Raw genomic sequence first — 21,413 nt, 5'->3', positions numbered from 1 at the left:
ACTGCTGTAGTGTGGCTCTGCACAGACAATTGCAAGCCTAAGGAGGTTCTTTACATGCAAATAAATGAAGGGACTACACATCTTTGGGGGGGAGAGAAGCACAGCTACTGCCAGCACAAAGAGCATGCTGCACCCCACCTCCCTATTCCAGCAGCTCTGCATAGCAGGCCAGCAGGGTGATGGAGAAGTTTGAGCTATGAAGTATTCTCCAGCTCAGCTGTTCTCAGCCAGACCTCACCAAGAGCAGCAGATCCTGCACCAGGCAGCCCCTAACAGCAGCCTCTAGCAGCCAGGCCTGATTTGACCCCTTAGGAGATGGTGGGGTCCCTGTCCCAGTGTGGGACAAGCTGCGCCCTGCCTGCTGCAACCTCCTACTGCTGGGCAGCTCCACATCAGAACTGCCCCAGCCACACCAGGTAAGCTCTGTTTCTTTTCATCAACACATGTTTGGAAGCACTGGTTGCTACCTTTGTCTTTCTGCCTTGTACGTGCTTGTGAGTTCATCAAAAAGCTTGCCATTCATTTCCATCAGGGTTTTCAGCACGTTGTACACCAGTGCCACGATGGTTCTGCAACAGAAGGAACATGACCATGAGCATGACTCAACACAAGATGCACTTTGGTAAACCAGTGCTCGGTTTCTGTTTTGGACACTGAGCTTCCTATGGAAGATTCCACTGAAAGATCAGTGAATTTCTGACACAAAATCCTCAACCATCACTTCCTCTGGAAATTAATAAGCTGCGCATTTAAACATGCTCTGTTTAACCTTAAAATCCCAATTCTTGTCATTGCACAGGGTGTAATTCCCAGTGCTGTGGCTGCACTATGAAGCCATTCAATTACATTCACATTTAAACCAAGTTTTAACAGCTATTTTGTAGGATTTGAGGAACAAAATATGAGAGTCCAGAAAAATCAAACTCCTCCTGGCTCACAGGGCCAGGCCTGGGCAGAGGGACCACGGGCACGTGCTTGCACGCACTCACTAAAAGGGTTTCTGGGCAGCAGGGAGCTCTGCTAATGCAGACTCCATTAAAGAACCAAATGGGAGACCATTGGATACTAGTTCCCAATAAAGGACCTTCCTTTTCTTCAACAGCTTGAGCAATAGTGGTTGTGTCCTGCATGGCTGTCCCTGTTTCCACCTTGGGTATTCTTTTCTTGTGAAAGCATTTGTGTTTCAGTAAATTATCTTCAGTATGGTGGTAGTTATCGCTTATAGACCCACTCAGTTACACAGAGATGCAAAACCAGCAATCAAATAGAAATGAAGAAGGTGCCCAGCATTAAGCTTAACACTGATGAAAAGAGACAAGAGTCTCCCATCTTTTGCCTTGCCAGCAGTTCACCAGCACTCAGCAGCACTGAGTGCAAGGCTGTGGAACAGGGAGGCCTTAAGAAATGAGTGAAAGAATCACCCAAGAAAGCAGCCAGAGGTTCAGTTTTGCCTTTTCCATGCTCTCTGTCCACTGTGGCACTACGGAATCTCCCAGCTGCACATCAGAGGCCTTACCCTCAGTCAGAGCACACCTCTGCTCTGAGCCCAGACAAACACCCAGCTTTGAACACTGGCTTTCATATGGCTTGGAGACAAAACTTACTCAGGATGTTGGCTTTCAGAGAGGAAAAGCTTGGTTTTGAGCCAGTAGCTAAGGCTTTACCAGACAGATAGATAGGAGCATGGTTCTCTGCCCTCCAAAACAGATTAAACCCCAAACTTTCTTCCCCAAACTTCCTCATCCAGACACAATGATCCTGGGTCTCCCACTTCCTTCATACAGAGCAACTTCCATCTGCAGTCAGGAAAAGAGGGACATCCTTCACATTTGTTGAGATCCCAAATATTATCAATGCTCCAAGAACTTGTTTATACTTAGGCCTAGCTGATACACGTGCAGCTACACACATCACCTGCATAGATCCAGAATGACTTCAGAGCCTCCAAGGGCTTAAAGCAGGGCACCAGGTTCACTCTGGAGTTGTGGGAGTACCTGCCTACCCTGGCTTTTTCCTGTAGCAGCTTTACCTCCTGCAAATAGACTTGCAGCTCAATGCAGGATGCTGGACAGGAGCAAACTTGCTCTTTAGCATTTCAGTGGGATTACTGCTTCTTCCAAACACGATATAAAATTACTAGTATTTAACTTCTGGCATTAAATGTAAGGCAAAGCAGTCACTCCTTTCTCACTAGCACCCTTTATAATGGTAGGCATTGCTCTTCTCTGAGTGTATCCTGCCCCCTTCCTATCCCACTGGGCAGCAATAACTTCTTGTGGAGACACTGACAGGAGTTTGTTGAGCTAAAGTAGGAAAGGACAGCAAAGCATAAATACAGCAGGAGCATCCTCTGGAAGGTGTAAGACAAAATGTGATTACAGGATGAAGAGCAGCATCCCAGTTCCTCATACTTTCCCAGTAAATTCCAGGTCTCCATCATAACATTGCAGACTAGTGAAACACATGCTATTGCCAAAGCCATTTAGCACCCATCATCTTAGTGAGCTCATCTGATTTAAGTCAAAACAAAGTCACATTTACAAGCTTCTCAGCCAAACCTGACCCAGCAGCCAAGTGATTTATGGTACCACAGCTGGAGTTAAACATTACATACGGATTCCAGTGTTCTTTGGAAATCTTGTACAAACTGCCAAACATAATGGGTAGGATTTTATCAATGTTCTCCTCGATCAGGCTGAGGATATATTCATTATTCCAGAAGTACAAAGCTCTTTCTGCAACCTGAAACACAAAGTTTAGGGGTCAGCAGCCACAAAAGATGAGTTACTGCAAGTTCTGCTTTTGCTTTTAATTCTCTTTTTTTACCTGAAAATGGGAACTTGACACACACTTGGATATTTGCTTAAATAAAGGCTCTTCTATCTTTTTGAACTGTGTCGGTTCTATTACATCTAAGATTTCTTCAATTTCACCTAAAAACATGACCTGTTGGTATAAAAGAAAGACATCAAAAAGCATGAGAGTGTTTTATATCACCTCTGTCAACAGAACCAAGCCAAACAGCTCATACATCTGCTCAGGAATCTTGCCAAGAATGCTGTAACTGTGTGTGTCAGACAGCCACGGGCTCTGTGCAGCCTGGAAGAGCAGCATTTGATGTCTTCAAGCCTGGCTGCAGGGATTTCTGTCACCAGAGCTCTCCAAAGGGGCTTAGGAAGTGAGAAATAGCTCATTCCAGGTTTAAATTACAACCAGCACTAGGGTGGGTGCCACAGGAGATTTTATGAACATTCACATGAAGAGGGACAATGGCATTAAGGGACCCTGCTCTTAAAGAGCTGTCAGGGGGTGGGAGCTGGTGGCATTAATCAAACTCCTGATCTTCAAACTCATTTTGACTACATACAAGAAAGCAGAAAAGAAGAATTTCCCAACACCATTGAAAGCTGTGCTTGTGTTATGGAAAAGAACATGCATTCTTCACCAGACACCTGCTATCTCAAGTGCTGCATCAGTGTCACGTTGCAAGTGACTACCTCCAACCTGCTCTTTACCTAATAAGAGACTTCTCATATCAAAATAGTTTCTCTACAGGGTATCTGTCTTAAGAGTACAACCAATAATATGGTTTACCGTAGTAACCCCACACTAAGAACAGACATACAAAAAGCCTGCACTGACTTAACATGACAGCACCTCAAGAAGCTCCAGGAAGAGCAAGATTGCTGCACGGTCCCCCTGGGAAGCAGAGCAGAAGTACCTGCCCCTGCCCCACACAACACAGCAGGCACCACTCTACCAGAAACAAGAGACAAGACCAACCTCTTTCTGACTGCACGTTTTTGGCCAAAATTTGAGCAGTCCTCTGATGACCTACATTAAAAACACAAACAAGTTAAAGCAGAACAAGTTTCTATGACATACTGAAGAAGATTTCAACAAAACAGGAAAAAACCCACCCCAAAAGAGTTTGTTTTCCCTGTTTTCTTTACCCAGAGGTTGAATGAAAACTGTATACAGGTAAATGTAGCTCCACTGAAAACAAATACTGTGCTCTCTTATTTCACATTCATCAGGTTTAGGTTATCAGGGTAATTTAGACCCTGATCACTTCACAGGTCTTTGATTATCTGGTCACACTCCATCCCCTTAGGCAGCAATACCTCCCATAGGCAGACAGGCTGAGAACATTGGGGCTGTTCAGCCTGGAGCAGAGAAGCTGCATGGAGAGCTCAGAGCAGCTTCCAGTGTCTGAAGGGGGCTACAAGGATGCTGGAGAGGGACTCTTCATCAGGGACTGCAGCCATAGGACAAGGGGTGATGGGTTCAGACTGAACCAGGGCAAGTTCAGGTTAGATCTAAGGCAGAAGCTGTTCCCTGTGAGGGTGCTGAGGCGCTGGCACAGGGTGCCCAGAGAAGCTGTGGCTGCCCCATCCCTGGCAGTGTTCAAGGCCAGGTTGGAAAGAGCCTTGGGTGACATGGTCTAGGGTGCCTGTGGCAGGGAGTTGGAACTCAGTGATCTTAAGGTCCTTTCCAACCCAAACTATTCTATGATTCTACACATACTGACAGGACCCTGGTAACACTGGATTAAAAAAACCCCATGAATGTAGCTCATGTAGCTAGATTTCCCCTAATATCTTTTGCCTTTACCTGGCTATGCTTTGGGGAACCCCTGTCTTGGCATCAAGGCTTGAAGCCTGAGCACAAGTGGTATATGGTGACTGCACTGGAGGGGAGCCATTGGTCTCCAGCACTTCCTCTGCTCTTCTGGAATGTGAAATATTAAGGACTGAACACTCAAAAGAGAAGATGTGAACTTGCAGGGAAAACAGATTTTGGTATCTATGTTGAAATCCATCTCACACAAGACGGGGAAAAAAAACCTTTGGGATGCTGAATTAGAAAGTACAGCCCAAGAGGAGTGGGGAGGGGCACAACAAACAGAGGCTGGGGGCCTGTCTCCTAGGAACAAACATCTGACGTGGCATCTAAATGACAAAATTAATGCTGGCTAAAAAAAGCACTGTAACTGTATGCTTCGGAAGCAGAAACATTCTCAGAGCCTTAGAAGCATTCATCGGAGGCAAGGACCTCTCTTTCTGTGATACAACACCCAATGGATCACACCCAGCTAGAAAACTTCCTCAACTATTAGAATGCTGGAGCACCTCCCATACGGAGCCAGGCTGAGAACATTGGGGCTGCTCAGCCTGGAGCAGAGAAGCTGTGTGGAGACCTCAGAGCAGCTTGCAGTGTCTGAAGGGGGCTACAAGGATGCTGGAGAGGGACTCTTCATCAGGGACTGCAGCCATAGGACAAGGGGTGATGGGTTCAGACTGAAACAGGGCAAGTTCAGGTTAGATCTAAGGCAGAAGCTCTTCCCTGTGAGGGTGCTGCTTTTTGCCATGTTGAAGTTTTTCCCCAGCTCCCAGCTATTCTATTCACAACTCTGGATACTGTCAAGGTGGCTTTCTAGAGATGAGCCTGGACCAGGCAGTTCTACCCAGCTGGCTGAATGGTGCAGGCAGCTGCAGTGCCAGCACCAGTGCCTGATGCAAGAGCAATCAGCCCCAAGGGTAAGAGCTTTGCCTTTGTCTGTGAAGAGGAGGAGAAATGTGAAGCTCCCCATTTCACTGCCATCACCTGATAGGGCCAGTCTTCACTCCTTCACTTCTATAAATGAATCACATTTGTTTCTCTGGAGTAGTCATGACCTGAAGCAGTCTGTATAAATCCACTTTAAATCTAGAGCCATTGCCCCGTTGGTTAGCTGGTAACAGAATAACTCTGGGATACATGATTGAGATTTTGTGGTTTTCAAGAACGAAGCCCAACATTGACAGGTACATTGCTCATTCTGCCAGCACCCTACCCCTTACAATGAAAGCAAGTCAAAAAACTTCAGACAAGCACATTTGCCAAAGAAAAGCTGCGAGAAGCCACCAAAAATCCCAATTGGACCATGAGTTTACTGCTCTTGAAAGCATAAAACTGAGATCGCTGGAAGAGTCCAGTCTCCAGCACTTGCTATTGTAAGAGTGTTGAATATACTTTGATACAGAGACTCATACTCTCAAAAACATGATCAGAGTATAAGAGGGCAGACCTCAAGATACTTATTCCTTGCTCCTCAGAGAGGATATCAAGCTTTCAGCTTGATTATGCTATATTGAAAAGCTTATATATGCTCATTTACATTCAAAGACTGTATTCAAAGGAACATTCAGCATGAATGCAGAGCTGAGATCTTGCTGCTCATACTACGCAGAACTCCTAAGTTTAATGTTCTTTCCTGAGCTCACAAAGTGACTTACACCAGTAGGCACTGCCTAGAAACCTGCCGTACAAGAACCACATGGTTAGCCCGATTCCTTCAATGTAAAGGCCACTGCACTGAGCAGGGTTAGGTAATTCTTCCTGTCAAAGAAAGGGAGCTTGCTTCTATGCAAACATCAGGATTGACCTAAGGCAGCCTCCCATAGCTACACGAGCATGCACTGAATGTCCTCTATATTGACCCGGAGTGACAATCCCTGCCAGAAAAATAACAGGAAGGTACTTGTGAAGGCAGCCTCTGACGGGCTTCTTAAAATATCCCTTGACCTAAAGCCAAAGAAAAACTTCCAGATGCTCTCTCATCAGTTGCCCCAAGATGTAACATTGACTTCTCAAGCACTGCAGAAAGTCTGAGCTTTGCTTTCTTATGTGACCAACTTCTATTCTTAAGGTGTAAGACAAAATGTGATTACAGGATGAAGAGCAGTATCCCAGTTCCTCATACATATGGGTCGGCAGGTGGTGAGGTGTTGTATTCTCTTCACTTATTATTTCCTTTATCATTATTATTATTATTGGTAGTAGCAGCAGTGATTTGTGTTATACCTTAGTTATTAAACTGTTCTTATCTCAACCCGTGGGGGCTAAATTCTTTGGACTCTCCTTCCCAACTCTCTGGGAGTTGGGGAAGCAAGGGAGTGAGTGCAAGAGCTGTGCAGCTTGGTTTAAACCACAGCAGCCAGGTTGGACACACAGGCTGTGAGCAAGCCGCTCTAGTGGAAGGTGTCCCTGTCTGTGGCAGGGTTGGAACTGGATGAGCTTTAAGGTCCTTTCCAACCCAAACCATTCTATGGTTAATGGCTGTGCAGAAAACAAGCTTTCACTGCAATGCTAGTGATGATCCACACTGTTCCCACTGAGCTGCTCATCTTTTTCTTATGCTGAAAAGCATAAGCTTTTCATTTTCCTGTTACAAAAAGGGATTTAAATATCAACTTATCAAAGGATTTAAACATCAGCATACCCCTAATGGAAAGGTTTCCAAGTGCCCAACTAAACCCAGTGTCTGCTGTGGCTGGTCTGACATCAGCCCTTGTCCCCATGAGCTGCTGCAATGCCCCCAGCCTGTGCTCTTCTTTGCAGGCATTGCCAAAGCCCCAGCACAAAGAAGTGCTGCAAACCCCTTTGAGCTGAGCTGTCAGTGTGGATCACAGAGATGCAGCCTGGCAAGAGCCTGAAGCACCTGTACAGCTGCTGAGAAGCACCCCGGGAACTGAAGGGACAGCACAGGAACATTCAGAATTTCACAGTCCTTCCTGCCTAAATGAAGTGATGTTTTTCTTTCCAACTTTTATTTTGGGATTGTTTATGCCCTAAAGTATTTCAGCTTCATGCAGTGGCTGCGCACAAGCCACCAGCACCAAAAATACTGGGATACTAGTTGTTACCAGGAGGGAAGACAGTTGTTACAGGCATTCTCAAATGAGGCAATCTGCATAATAGCAGTGGTTTGAACATCGAGTTACATTTGTGCCTTATCTTGGTCACAGGTTGAGAGGTAACTGCCCTTTCAAACCCTGTTCTAGAGTGAAAACACCCCCACACGTGGCTCTGGTTCACGAAGGCAGCGCAGACAGCATTGCTCTGCAACTGCAGCAACTTACACTGCAATATTTAGGTGAAAGTAAAAATAGAAACCCATCCAACTGAAAAGCACACTTACAGGCTCTGTTAGAGTTGCATCTTTTTCCAGGAACTGTACAACACAATAGGCGAGCTGGAATGGAAGGCAGATGAGTAGTTAGTTTAAACAGACACTGTTTAGGCATCACAGCATAACTAAGTATCACAGCTTATAATGGAAGCACTTAAGATTGGGGCAAAGGGGGACCCAACCCAAACCCCACCACACAGTCATTTTGAGTTCTTCCAAACTAGACAGAACAGCAATTAAAGCAGCAAGATAGACAGGCCTGCTCTATCTTACTAAAGCTTCCTGCATACCAAAACCCTTTCTTTCTTTGCCCCTTCCTCCCCCTAGCCTGAAAGAAAAACACTTTCAAGCTTGACAGGTATTTTGCCAACTCAAAGCCAGTATCCAGACTTTCCCTCAATGTATTATGTTAAATATCTATAGTAAGATACATTTCCTATATTGCCATTACAAAACTGTAATTTCAAACATCTATACCGAGGTAAAACAGGTGGTATTTTCAGTCAGAAAAGGAAGTTTTGTAACAGGTCTGACTGAGCACACATTGCTCGAGTACTACACACGTTCAGCACACAACAGTCAGCAGTGAGATTACAGGCAACAGCACTGGAAGGTGTTGCATGGCCACGAGAGATGAGGCAGCCGAGCAGCCTGTCCTGAGCAATGGTCAGCAGCAAACACCCATGAAGAGTATCTGAAGGAGGGGAAGCAAAATGTCATCAAGTTCCCAGCACGCTCTCCCAGCCTCTGGTGAGTCCTGTCCAGGAAAGTCTTCTTAGGCCAAAGGGTGATACTGGGTTATCTAATTCTTGTTTAGTTACTCAGCACATAGTCAAGTAACTAAACAACCATACCTCTGCCCAGTACACAAACCATACACGAACCCTATCACTGAAGTAGTTACAATGCCAGATTCCATTAAGACTGAGTTTAAGAAGTCACAGTCCTTTTCATCTCATGGTATGAAGCAAAGACAAAGGTTATGGACATGTACTACACTGACATTGCTATACTTAGGATGCTTGAATTCAAGCATTACCTTTCTCTTTTTTTTTACTCTGTTATCCCAAAGCTGGTAATTGCAATTCTGTAATTACAATTCTATAATTACAGCAGGTCTAATTTATTTCTGTTACCTTTAGGCTAAGGATGCATATATGTAGCTTCAACAAATAATAAATGTCACACTTTAATCTCATAAAATCCCATTCCATGTATTGGGCATTAATGCTCTATTGTTCACAGACACAAAGGCTCAAGCTTAATTCAGCTTTAAGGCTTTAACTTTTTAGAACAGGCTAAACCTGTACTGTACAAAGCAACCAGACCACCTCTGGCCTGCAAAGCTGATGTGATGCTGGTCTCCACACCTCCAGGATAACACAAACCCAGAAACACCCAGAGCTGAAGCTGCATGGGGCAATAGTGCTTTATGAAGGCAGGGGAGCATAGCCTGGTCAGCAAACCAAATGCTACTTTGGGTACATTTGGTACAGCTGAATTAATAGGACTCTTTCAGGTAGTGATGAAGATAACGTGATGTTAAACACACCACAGCAAAAAGGCCAGCTTGCTGCACTGATCTGGCAGTGAGAGGACCTCTGGCAAGCCACTGGTCCCTTCCCTATCACTGATTCATTCAATGCAGCAGCCTACTGCTCAGCAATAGGCCACAAAGACAAGTGATCTAATTAACTTAAAACTTTATAGGAGAATCAGGAATTAACTTGAGCTCTGACTCAATCCTGTTTGTATCTCTACAGTCATAATGACTTTGCTTTAATTAGGAACTCATTTCCTTATATCATTAGCCTATAAGGAGTTGTATTAGTGAGTTAAGTTAACAAAGCAAGTTTTTAATTAGCCACAGCAGAACTACAAGTCTGCATCAAATGGATTCAATACTCAAGTGCCATATGTCTGGAAAGGACACAGGTTATTGCTCAAATAAAAAGCTGAATGTCTGTGCGAGTATAAGAATGGAAGGCAAATGAACTGCAGCATTCTGACAGTGTGTCAGGATCTACATAATTCCTAGCTGAATTGATCCAGAGAGCTACTAGCCATCTCTGCCATTTATATCCAGCATTCTCCTCCCCTCCCCATCACTGGTGTGGCTTTAGAAATACAGAAGCACCTCTTAAGTACATACCTGGCCATCCTCAAAGTTCCTTTATGCACAGCATTTGGGTTACATAAAGGAATTGATAACAGCACAAGGTCCTGGGATTAAATGAAGCTTAAAGTGTGACGAGACAAGCCAGCAAAAAAGCTTCTCACTTCAGTTGACGTGACTTTGACTCACTGTTACATTCTTTCACTTTTAATATATGCTAAATATTATCTCAAAAGTAACATTTAGACATAAGATCTGTAAGATTATTTTTAAGAGTGACAAAATTTGCAGATATTTTGGGATATTGACAGAACAACACATTCAGATTTCCTTAGTTTCAAATGCAAATACAAACACCCCCCCAACTCATAAAAATAGGCAGAAGCTTACCTGTGCATGAAACAAAGCTAATCCCTTTGCAGTATGCATGGGAATCAGAACTTTCATAAGGAACTGTTTGTGTTCTGCTTTCAGTGGCAGTGCAAAGCCATTGATAATACTGAAAACAGGAATAAGCAGGGTTTATTTTTGATGAAAACCAATTTTTCCCAGCAAGTCAAGAATTTATGTCAATTCAAGAGATTCCCCGTTTCTGATTCCATTTCTAAACCCGGTTATTTTGAAGCCTTAAAACAGCTCTACATATGCATAACCTTTAAAGTGTTGGTATCACAAGAGTTTAGACTTTTAGTAGGAATACTGAAGAACCATAGCAGGAGTCAAATAATACTCGTTAGATGAGCTGAAGCATTTTGATTGGGACCTTGACTAAGTAAAACCATCCACAGTAAGCCTCGCTGTCTAACTATAAAGCTCAGACAGATGCATGAGGAAGCTGATCCGTTCCACCCACAACCACAAGCCACTTGCAGAGAAAGAGACACTGTGGCATATGGTTTGGAACTATTTTAACAGTGCAGTTTGAGGCTATTGAACAGCCCTTCCCTCCAAAAACAGCATTCAAAAGTTCTCATTGATTCAGTAATCTTGTTTGTAAGAGTTGAGCAAAAATCCTATGGGAAGAGGTTGGGGCTTCTCCTCCCCCTACATCTTAGATAAATCTGAGAAAACAATAGCATTCCTTTCATTTGCTTTTCATGTCAATTTGTTCCACAACAAATTGGTTGGATTTTGGTTGGATTTGTTTCACAATGGTTGGATTTTCAGTTAGACCAGTAATATTTAAAGTTTTCTGCTGTAAAATGTATGTGCCAGTTCTGGAAACACAGCACAATATTACCATAAAAACCTTCAAAGTTAAAGATTTGTATTAGTGAAATAATGTCAAAAGAAGATAACTCAACACCCGCACCCCCCCCAGCACTTATAAGGCTTTGCTGAATAGAATTTAAAGAAACCCAGCCTGCTGAAGACTAAAGCATTTCATTCAGTATGAGGAAAAAAAGTTAACACTCAGTTTTGGAATCCAGGAACAAGGGGAGTTGGAACTGGATGACCTTAACGTCCTTTCCAACCCTAGCTATTCTCTCTTTCTATATATAAGACAAGGAAGAGTAGATAATCCTGACAAACAAGGAGCCTTGAGAAGTATCTTGCCAGTCATCTGTAAAACTTGCAAAAAACCAGAGTAATTTATACTCTGTATTTGATATTCACATGGTAGTCAAATACATTTGATATTCACATGGTAACCCAGACACAGTATCAGATTAGTGACTGCACTTCATTACTTGTTACTGTAGTATTCCTCTTCCCCTCCATTCCCAAAGCAAGAAAGCAGAAGCAAACACCCACAACGTTTTGCATCTGTCAGATCAAACTTACCTTCCTAATATCTCAAGGAGCTCAGCAACACCATTGAAGTGCTCTGTTTCATATATAAACCTGTTACAAAAAGAGACATCAAAATAGAGGATCAGAGATCCTAAAGAAACTATCAAGGCAAGATACAATATTCCTCAACCTAGTCACACACACGCAGAGCATACCTGAGGAAAATGTTGTTGATCTGTTTCCTGATGAATGCTCTTAAACCAAGGAATTTCCCATAGATTCGATGAAGAACTGTCTTTAGGAAATCACGTTCTCGTGGGTCTTCACTATCGAAGAGCTCCAACAACTTGAAATATGAAACTGAGATGTATTACTTCTGAAGAACTTCAATTTTGTTATGTTATAAACAATTCAAGTATTAACTTTTTTTACAAGTTGCCATTAGAAGAATCAGTTTTAAATCATTTTAGAGTCAATATTGTATCTTCAACATTAATTTTTAATAAAGCTGCTTATTGAAAAAGGAAGAAACCAGCAGCTTCATTCCCTTCAGAAGCCTGTGTACCACAGACAAAGCAATTCCAGCAACTATTACACTATCAACAGGAAAATTAAGAATGAGATTATCAGACTTTAGGGGACGTAGTTTACACTTAAGTGAACCAAGTCTGTGGTACTGCTCATCTCAAAACACTACTTTTGTCTTGAAGGCTAAGAAAAGCCATTCCCATATGAAAAATGTCCCAAGTTATAATTTAATATGGAGGGGGTCATAAAAGAAGCATAAGATCCATAGCTATTAACCAATTCTCTGTTAATAGAGACTAAATGCCACAAGCAGCTAGGAAGATTTCCCACCCATTGTTTTCATGTAGAAAGTCTGCAAAGGAAAGACCACACCCACTTGAAGACATCAAAAGATATTCCCATCCCACTACAGACCATTACTGTCAGTTAATTTCCCCTGTGGATCCCAGTAAGAGCATGTTCAGAAACACTACCTGCACTATACAAGTTAGTAACTTAAGCAATCCTCAGCCTCTGCTCAGTCTGGGTCTATGGGCTCAGGTATGCCTATAGCAAGCAGCAGAGGGGACTGGGAACAACTGTTCAGGAACTTTGTTCAGGCTCATTTTTATATTTAGAAGGAATTTCTCAAGGTCACTACTACACTTCTTCCCCCCATATATCTATATCTATAGATAGATATCTCAGGTCATTACATTGTCTGTCTTGTACTATACAGAATGATCAAGTGAAAGGTCAGGAATTGAAACACTGCAATGGGGTTTTTAAGAGCCACAGGTCAATATTGGATACCCACAGCCAAAAGTTCAGCAGCTTCAGGCCTAAGTTTTTGTGCGAAAGTTGAAGAAAATAGAGAAGAAGGAAACACTTCTAACCAAAACCAGTAAAACCAAACAAGTGGAAATTAAATGTAGCCACTGAAGGAGGGGAGGGAAAGTGTCTATCTATGTATTCTTCATTGCTATGCTGGCCTGCCAGCACTCACTGCAGATACTGAGCTTTTCCTTAACAAACAAGTATCTTGACATGGAAAAAGAAAATCCCCACTGAGTAACCCTGGACTAAAGTTGTTATGGTATTCTACAGCCCAATTCTCTGTGAAGTTGTATTTAGTATGAAATCTCACTTCATTTTCTAGCTCGTAATGACTTTGCAAGGTAAAGCATGATTTTCCTGTGTCCTTTTTCGTCCTTGATTTTACTTCTCTGGTTAACACACATCAGGAAAGAGAATGATGCTATCTAGTCACAAGTTAGCAGATGTTGGACACACATTTCATGTCCAATAAGTACATGAAGTTTTCCCATGATAGATCTATGACAATGCAAAAATAAAAGCACTACAAAAATTCAATTAGCACATTGCTGATTTGACTGGAAGTTACAAATCATTAAGAACACAACCTGTATCTACAAATTACAACTATCTTGCATTGCAAAGCACTAAGGTTGATAGCTGAAGACAAAGTGTTTCTGAAGCCAGTAATTACATCTCGCCTGTGTGGTACGATGTGCTGTTTATGGAGTGCTTGACAGAAACCACTGCTGGAACAACTAAAATTTAACCTTGTGTCAATGAGAAAGCTCCCCTTTCATAAGGAAAGCATAAGGACACGGAGCTGTTGGAACAAGTCCAGAAGAGGCCACGAGGATGATCAAGGGCTGGAGTATCTCCCATATGGAGACAAGCTGAGAAAATTGGGGCTGTTCAGCTTGAAGCAGAGAAGCTGCGTGGAGACCTCAGAGCAGCTTCCAGTGTCTGAAGGGGGCTACAAGGATGCTGGAGAGGGACTCTGCATCAGGGACTGCAGCCACAGGACAAGGGGTGATGGGTTCAAAGTGAAACAAGGCAAGTTCAGGTTAGATCTAAGGCAGAAGCTGTTCCCTGTGAGGGTGCTGAGGCGCTGGCACAGGGTGCCCAGAGAAGCTGTGGCTGCCCCATCCCTGGCAGTGTTCAAGGCCAGGTTGGATAGAGCCTTGGGTGACATGGTCTGGTGTGAGGCACCCCTGCCCATGACAGAGGGTTGTAACTGGATGAGCTTTAAGGGCCTTTCCAACCCAAACCATTTTATGATTCTAATATTCTCCTTGTCTGTACAGTACATCTGGTAAGTTAAGCTGTAGAGGTGATCTTTAACTCTGGGGGTGGGAAAACTCTGTGCTTACCTGCTGTACAAACTTCTGGTCAATATATCGTTTTGCAATGCTAGGCTGAAAATCCGGGCTCTCCAAAAACCTCAGGAAGAATTCATACACCAACTACAAACATCAAAATGAAGAGTCTCAAGTTAGGAATTGCACGGTAACACAGACCTCAAGCCCACCACCGCAGTGTCAGTGGGGCTATTCACATGCTTTAAAGGTCCAAAGGGAAACCGAAGCCTGACACATCACTGCTTACTCACAAGCTCAACTGGAATTTATTGAAACAGTTACAGTAAGTAGCAAGAACACATTCCCAGAAGAATCAGTTTAGTAAATAATTGACTGAAAATATCACTATTAGACAAAAAGCAAGTTTAGCTATTCCACAGTTATTTCATATTCCATAAATTCGCATTTCCTTCTATATTAACAATCTATTCTGTAGAAATAAGTTACCAAACACTTTACAGCACTGAGGGTAAAATTATATGTTCCAACACCACGAAATTCCTTAAACACGTAAGAAAAATCTGCTCAGTGTTCCTGAAATTAAGCTGAAAACTCCAAAAAATGAAAAATCATTAAAAAGCTGAATAGATACACAGAAACTGAAGAGTTTGGCTCAACATTAGGTTTCGATACCCTGGACACTCAAGTCAAACAACAGGGCCCTCTGCAGATTTATCTTCATGTCTTTAATCCTTTATATTCTGTTCTATATTATGTCTATTGAGTTCAAGTCCCCATTTGCTATGAAACCACAATACCCACAGATGGAAAAAGACAGGAGAGAGCACTGGTGAGGGCCTGAGGTAGCAGAGAGAGGCAAGAAGAAGCTAGAGCACAAGTCCCATAGTTTGGGGTTTATCGATGTACTACAATGTACTACAATGTAGTACAATGTACTACAATAGCAGATGTGTAAAATACACATAAAGCCTCTCTTAACCAAGCCAGAATTGAGAGGAAACATGTTGTATGTTTAGATACATTCAGGGCTACTTACGTTCTCAACACTTGTTAACTCCATGTTAAACTGGTTAGTGGTAATACTAAAATGCAAGTTAGATACATAAAGACATCACTGATTGGACTTCTAAACAAAACTCACACAGAGCTGTGGTCATACCCACAGGCAGGTATCTGAACTATTACCACTCTGAGTACTTCCTAAACTGAGAGCCAATACCTGGGAAATTCAGGATTATGAAGCTCACCTGAGGGAAGTGCTTGACAACAGGCACTTCTTATCTAGAATATTTCAGGTGAGTTACCTACATATAGCCTCAAGGAGGGTACTGCTGTACCTGCAAAGCAGCTCAGAAGCACAAGTTCACCTTCACTCTTTCTTCCCCTCTGACAGACTGTAACCAGAGCTTTTCAGATCAGCAGTTTACATGTATACAGATTTCATGTAACAATACTGTACTAAAACCCAAGCTTCCCTAGACAGCCTTAATTTGTCTTCTTATGCATAAACACAGTAGTTGCACAAGAGACAATACAGGACAATTTTTAAAAGCTTGATAATAGACAATCTAATAACATATTTCTAAGTGTTACCATACTCCAGCCTCTGCCTTAGAAAGAGAGAACCCATGGCTGTTTCATGTCTTCAGCAATGGCATAGACAGCAGGATCAAGTGCACCCTCAGCAAGTTTGCAGGTGACACCAAGCTGAGTGGTACAGTTGATGCACCCGAGGGAAGGAATGGGATCTAAAGGGACCTGGACAAACTTGAGAGATGGGCACATGTGAACCTCATGAGGCTCAACAAGGGCAAGTGCAAGGTCCTGCACCCAGCTAAAGGCAAACCCTGGCATCAGTATCAGCTCTGGGCACTGTTCAGTCCTACACATGCTTGAGGAAGAGTATTCAAACCTGACAGGATACACAGGAGGAGCCAGCAGAACTGTCATGGGACAGAGCACCTTTTACAGGTGAAGACTAAATGGGTATGGTTTGTTTTCCCAAAAGGACAGGGGAAGGGAAGGACAATTGTGGCTTCTTTCCATAAATAAATACAGGGACTGCAATAAATATCAAGCAGAACTAAGTTAAAGCATAACGCTGTAACATCTTGGGACAAGCTGTCCAAGGTTAAGTTTAGGCTAGCAACTACAATCACATCCAATGGAACATCTCATCTATAAAACAGAACAAGACAATACTAATCTAAGATTCTCCATACTTGATGGCAACTTAAACTGTCACATGTCTCATTTCTACTGGGAGAATATGCACTAGTAGCCTTCTGGATGCTTTAGAGAAACACATGCATGTCCAGAATCATGACTGCTGCTACTGATCTTAAAGAGCTTTCAAATTTCATGCTCAAAAAAACAGTTTCTGAGCTGTAGCACAGGGAAGTTTTGTGCACTGCAGGAGTATTTATGCAGTTCTGATGTGTACAGAATAGTCAAGCTTCCTGATAATCAGTACCACTGCTCCTACAGCAGGTACAGATGGTAAAAAAACATCAAATAACTTTGGAAATCCTTGGGAAATCCATGAAGCTTTACCTCAGGTATTTCAGGAAGCAGGCTGCAATGGCCACTTTCGTATAGTCAGCTTCTCCCTTCTCCTGCATGTTGATGTTTGCAAACTTAAAACCAACAACTATCACTAGAGACTATAAGGGGCCTACAAGGATGCTGGAGACGGACTCTTCATCAGGGACTGCAGCCATAGGACAAGGGGTGATGGGTTCAAACTGAAACAGGGCAAGTTCAGGTTAGATCTAAGGCAGAAGCTGTTCCCTGTGAGGGTGCTGAGGCGCTGGCACAGGGTGCCCAGAGAAGCTGTGGCTGCCCCATCCCTGGCAGTGCTCAAGATCAGGTTGGACACAGGGACTTGAAGCAACCTGCTCTGGTGGAAGGTGTCCCTGCCCGTGGCAGGGGTTTGGAACTGGATGCTCTTAAGGTCCTTTCCAACCCAAACCATTCTATGACTCCAGAAGAATGGATTCTATCCACAACTGATACTGGCTGCTTTTTACCTCAAAACAGAAAGTAAGAGACAGGTATGTTGAACCTCCTTGAGTTTACCATTGGAAACACTAAATCAGGGGAGAACTGTTGGATTTGGTAATTTTGGTTCTCAAAATTGGTTTGCTTGGGTCAAAAAAGTTATGCAATAACTCCTGTTACCTTTGGTGATTCCATCTTCTTTCTCGTAGAGATCACTAGAATGTTACTGCAACCAATTCTACCAACTCTACAAGTCCCCAGGCTTCAAAACACACAGCAGCTTTAATGCCAATCTATTCAACCTAGTTTGGCTGTTATAAACCATGTTGTGTGTTGCTTCCAAGCAATATCTTCCAAATGGTACTCATTGTACTGAGTCTTAAGTTGTGATTACACACACTGGTAACTTACTAAGCCATTATCTAGCATGTTATTTTATAGAGAAATGCCAACAGATTCAACCAGAGAAGAATAAATATCCAGGTTTTTCTTTCTTTTCCAGAAAACTGGTATGCAACTGCCACATCAAGACAGAAATATCCCTACCTCCCCTTCCCAAGCAGGTCTTCAGACTATAGCAAAAGTGATAATGTGGTCTGTGGAAGGGAAGAGGTTTGTGCATACCACCTTCCTCCATGCCCAAAATTTGATGCTTCAAGCACCTTTGTGATACTGGAAGGCAAATAATAAGTTATCAAACCCAGTCTTCTACCATTCAATAGCACATAAACTGTAAAAGACAGAGGAAAGCACAAACTGCTTCTTTGTGCTGAAGTGAGGAATCTGTTGCTGGATGAACCAGGAGTGCAGGAGAGGGAAATCTGCAATCAATGCCCACACAGCCTGGCCCAATGTCATTTAGAAAAAGCCTACAAACCTCTTTCTGTTTCTCTTAGATAAGCCTAAAGCACAAGTGAACTGGTCACAGAAAGCACAAGTCCTTTTCTATACAAAGAACTATAGCTTACTTATGAGCAAAAGTGACCTAACATGTACAGTTTTTACTCCTGAGAGACAGAGGTATTTTGAAATCAGATGATGCCACTACTGACTGTAAGGGACCTTTTCATAGCCCTTGCACCCTTCCACCTTGTCCTGATATGAAGGTCCTTTTCTACCCAAGCCATCCTATGATTCCATGAGTCTATAAAGGGATCACATACCTGTATGTGGGGCCATGAGGCTTCAAGAGTTGGTTCATCTTCTTCTGGATCAAAATCTGGGTTATCACTAGGTGGAAGTGTCCTGAAAATATTAGAACTAATCTGCAAGAGAAGAGAATTTCATTCTACCACTTTTTATGCTTGCACAGGTCACGCTCAGCAAGGTGCTGCTGTTGTCCTCACATTACAGGAAACAAAACCATATTTAAAAAACCCAATATAACAGATAAATATTTTAATGCCCTTCTTATTATCTCCTTCCCCCTCCCCCCTTCAAAACTGCTAAACCCAAACAGGCAGAAGTCTGAAACAGGCCAATGAAAATAGTAAGAAACATTTGTTTTTCAGCTGGGTTACAAGTTTGGAGCTGGGCACCCTCACCTTTAAGATTTTTTTTGCTGAAACAAAGAAAGTGAAAAGAAAGTTGTAGTTTCCACTTACAAAGAGCAATTTTCAGCTCTGTGTCACCGACAGCTGGTTTGACTGGCACTGGCACAGGGCACCCAGAGAAGCTGTGGCTGCCCCATCCCTGGCAGTGCTCAAGGCCAGGCTGGACACAGGGGCTTGGAGCAAGGGAAGGGGTCCCTGCCTGTGGCAGGGGTTGGAACTGGATGAGCTTAAAGGTCCTTTCCACCACAAACCATTATATGCTTCTATATAAAACAACAAAGACAGCATGACTAGCCACTAATTATTTTAACAGAGCTCTCCACATCTAAGGGAGACAACCCCCAAAATATCTTTCATTTTAGAGTTCTTCACTTAATTTCAAGCTATTTCTCGCTTTAAAGTAAGAACTGAAGAACTGCTTGCAGTCTTTCACCTTTCATGATTTCAGGATGTTCACAGTTTTGGGCAGTCAGAAATATATTAACAATTGTAAACGTCTGACTTACAGAATAACTTTGGAAAAAAACCCTAAGAAAAATAGCTACCAAGTTACTTGAAGTTGGAATTGTCAAATCCAATTCAAAGGGGCAAGCTCGAAAAGGTTTCTTCAGGGATTTCTGAAGTATACATTCATCTGGAGAGAAGACAAATCTTTCAGATGGCAAAAGAAAAAGAAACGGCATCTCTTCTGCCAGATGTAACACACTGGATTTTAAGCCTCTTTAACATGAACAGAAGAGAACATAGAGCTCATTTTGTTTCTGCATTTTTGACTGTTTTTTCATTTGTAGCCCAACTTTTATGAGCATCTTTCAAACCCTTTATGCTTTTAACCAAATCTGTTTCAAATAGCTGCTAACTACCCAAGCCCATTGAACACCACAGAAAATGCCAGCCCGCAGCAAGTGCTGCTGCACAGCTCGCAGGGAGTCTCCAAGGTGTCTGAAGAATCCAGCAAAAGGACTTGAAAAGATCCTGAAGTCACTCAGCTGGCTCTGCACTGAGGAATCAACTGCCTCATTAAACAAGATACAAAGCTATTGCATAAACTGACTTTTCATTTCCTCCTATGTGCCTCATCCTGTGTCCTGTCACTGTCTGTACTGTTGGTACACGGATCGTTGCTCTGCAGTAGAAGAGCAATGATGTTCTGTATGAATGGGCACTACAGCAGTCTCCTTGTTTACTGCACAGCAGGAAAAACCCAACCTGAAACAGTACCGTTGTCCTTTAAAGTTGTAAACACAAGGGACTGGGGACTCTGCAACACAAGAGAAACTGCGGGGAAAGAAAGAGGAAATAGGATTCTGAGAGAAGGTGAAGTTTAATCAAGCCCAAAACCCAAGGCTAGTTCTGTTATTTGATATTCTTAGCAGGTATTCAACAAAAACATCAACATCCAAGTCAGTCTCTTACAGAGGCTTCCCCACCTCTGTTTACAAGTCTTCTGGTAACACCTCTTGAAAATGCATCCTTTTATTTCTAGAGGCATCTTGCTGAAATGACCCCATCAACCCTTTAGCACAGAACTTCAGAGTAGAAAAAGCAATAGCTTCAAGGCCAAATCTAAGGTACTACCTACTGAAGGTACTTGTGCAGCTGAAAGAGAGAGCAAGCCTCTTGGTCAGATCTGTAGAAAACTAATGCTATGATTTTCAGGGCATTCAGTGCTTCTCCTGGTATGATCAGCCTCCTGAGAACTAAGAAACTTAGACTAAACTGGGTACAACTTTTATGTACTAGCCTGTCTCCCTAAACCCACAGTTCATTTATTTCATTATGTTTTGAATACTCTGCTTTCCGTCTCCTTTGATTTTTTTCTAATGTCTTGCTAACAGTACTGATCAAAAATGTAGTTTGGGTTAAAACCCCCATTATTTTTCCACTGGCAAATTCTTCTCTATATCCTCCTATTTAAAACATCCCTTTTCTTTTGTAAGTGGGGTCTTATCTCAAAGCTGAGTGGAGACCTCAGAGCAGCTTCCAGTGTCTGAAGGGGGGGGGCTACAAGGATGCTGGAGAGGGACTCTTCATCAGGGACTGCAGTCATAGGACAAGGGGTGATGGGTTCAAACTGAAACAGGGCAAGTTCAGATTAGATCTAAGGCAGAAGCTGTTCCCTGGGAGGGTGCTGAGGCGCTGGCACAGGGTGCCCAGAGAAGCTGTGGCTGCCCCATCCCTGCCACTGCTCAAGGCCAGATTGGACATCGCTTGGAGCAGCCTGCTCTAGTGTGGGACATCCCTGCTCACGGCAGGGGGTTGTAACTGGATGATCTTAAGGTCCTTTCTAAATCAAACTACTCTAGGATTCTGTGATTACCTGTGCACTTCCCAAGGAGCTATGCTTCTGGAGAGACAGAAGATTCAATTCCCATTTCTGAGTGTGCAGATAGGGATAACAGATGGGGTTTGAA

The 21,413-nt window shown here is 42.9% G+C and overlaps 1 protein-coding gene across 1 annotated transcript in view; it reads right to left on the bottom strand.

The window, feature by feature from the left end:
- PPP2R5A (protein phosphatase 2 regulatory subunit B'alpha) overlaps positions 1–21,413 on the bottom strand; it is a 44,238-nt gene that overhangs the window by 1,707 nt on the left and 21,118 nt on the right. Inside the window, exons 3-12 of the mRNA XM_005143869.4 lie at positions 18,610–18,711; positions 14,498–14,590; positions 12,020–12,150; positions 11,856–11,915; positions 10,461–10,569; positions 7,964–8,017; positions 3,784–3,834; positions 2,827–2,946; positions 2,615–2,742; positions 468–569 (exon numbers count right to left, since the gene is read on the bottom strand). Of these exons, the coding sequence (XP_005143926.1) occupies positions 468–569; positions 2,615–2,742; positions 2,827–2,946; positions 3,784–3,834; positions 7,964–8,017; positions 10,461–10,569; positions 11,856–11,915; positions 12,020–12,150; positions 14,498–14,590; positions 18,610–18,711 (950 nt within the window). The remainder of the gene's footprint in view (positions 1–467; positions 570–2,614; positions 2,743–2,826; positions 2,947–3,783; positions 3,835–7,963; positions 8,018–10,460; positions 10,570–11,855; positions 11,916–12,019; positions 12,151–14,497; positions 14,591–18,609; positions 18,712–21,413) is intronic.

The sequence above is a fragment of the Melopsittacus undulatus genome, chromosome 3, assembly GCF_012275295.1.
Source record: "Melopsittacus undulatus isolate bMelUnd1 chromosome 3, bMelUnd1.mat.Z, whole genome shotgun sequence".
Classification (NCBI taxonomy): domain Eukaryota; kingdom Metazoa; phylum Chordata; class Aves; order Psittaciformes; family Psittaculidae; genus Melopsittacus; species Melopsittacus undulatus.
This window is presented reverse-complemented; position numbering and strand designations above follow the sequence as displayed.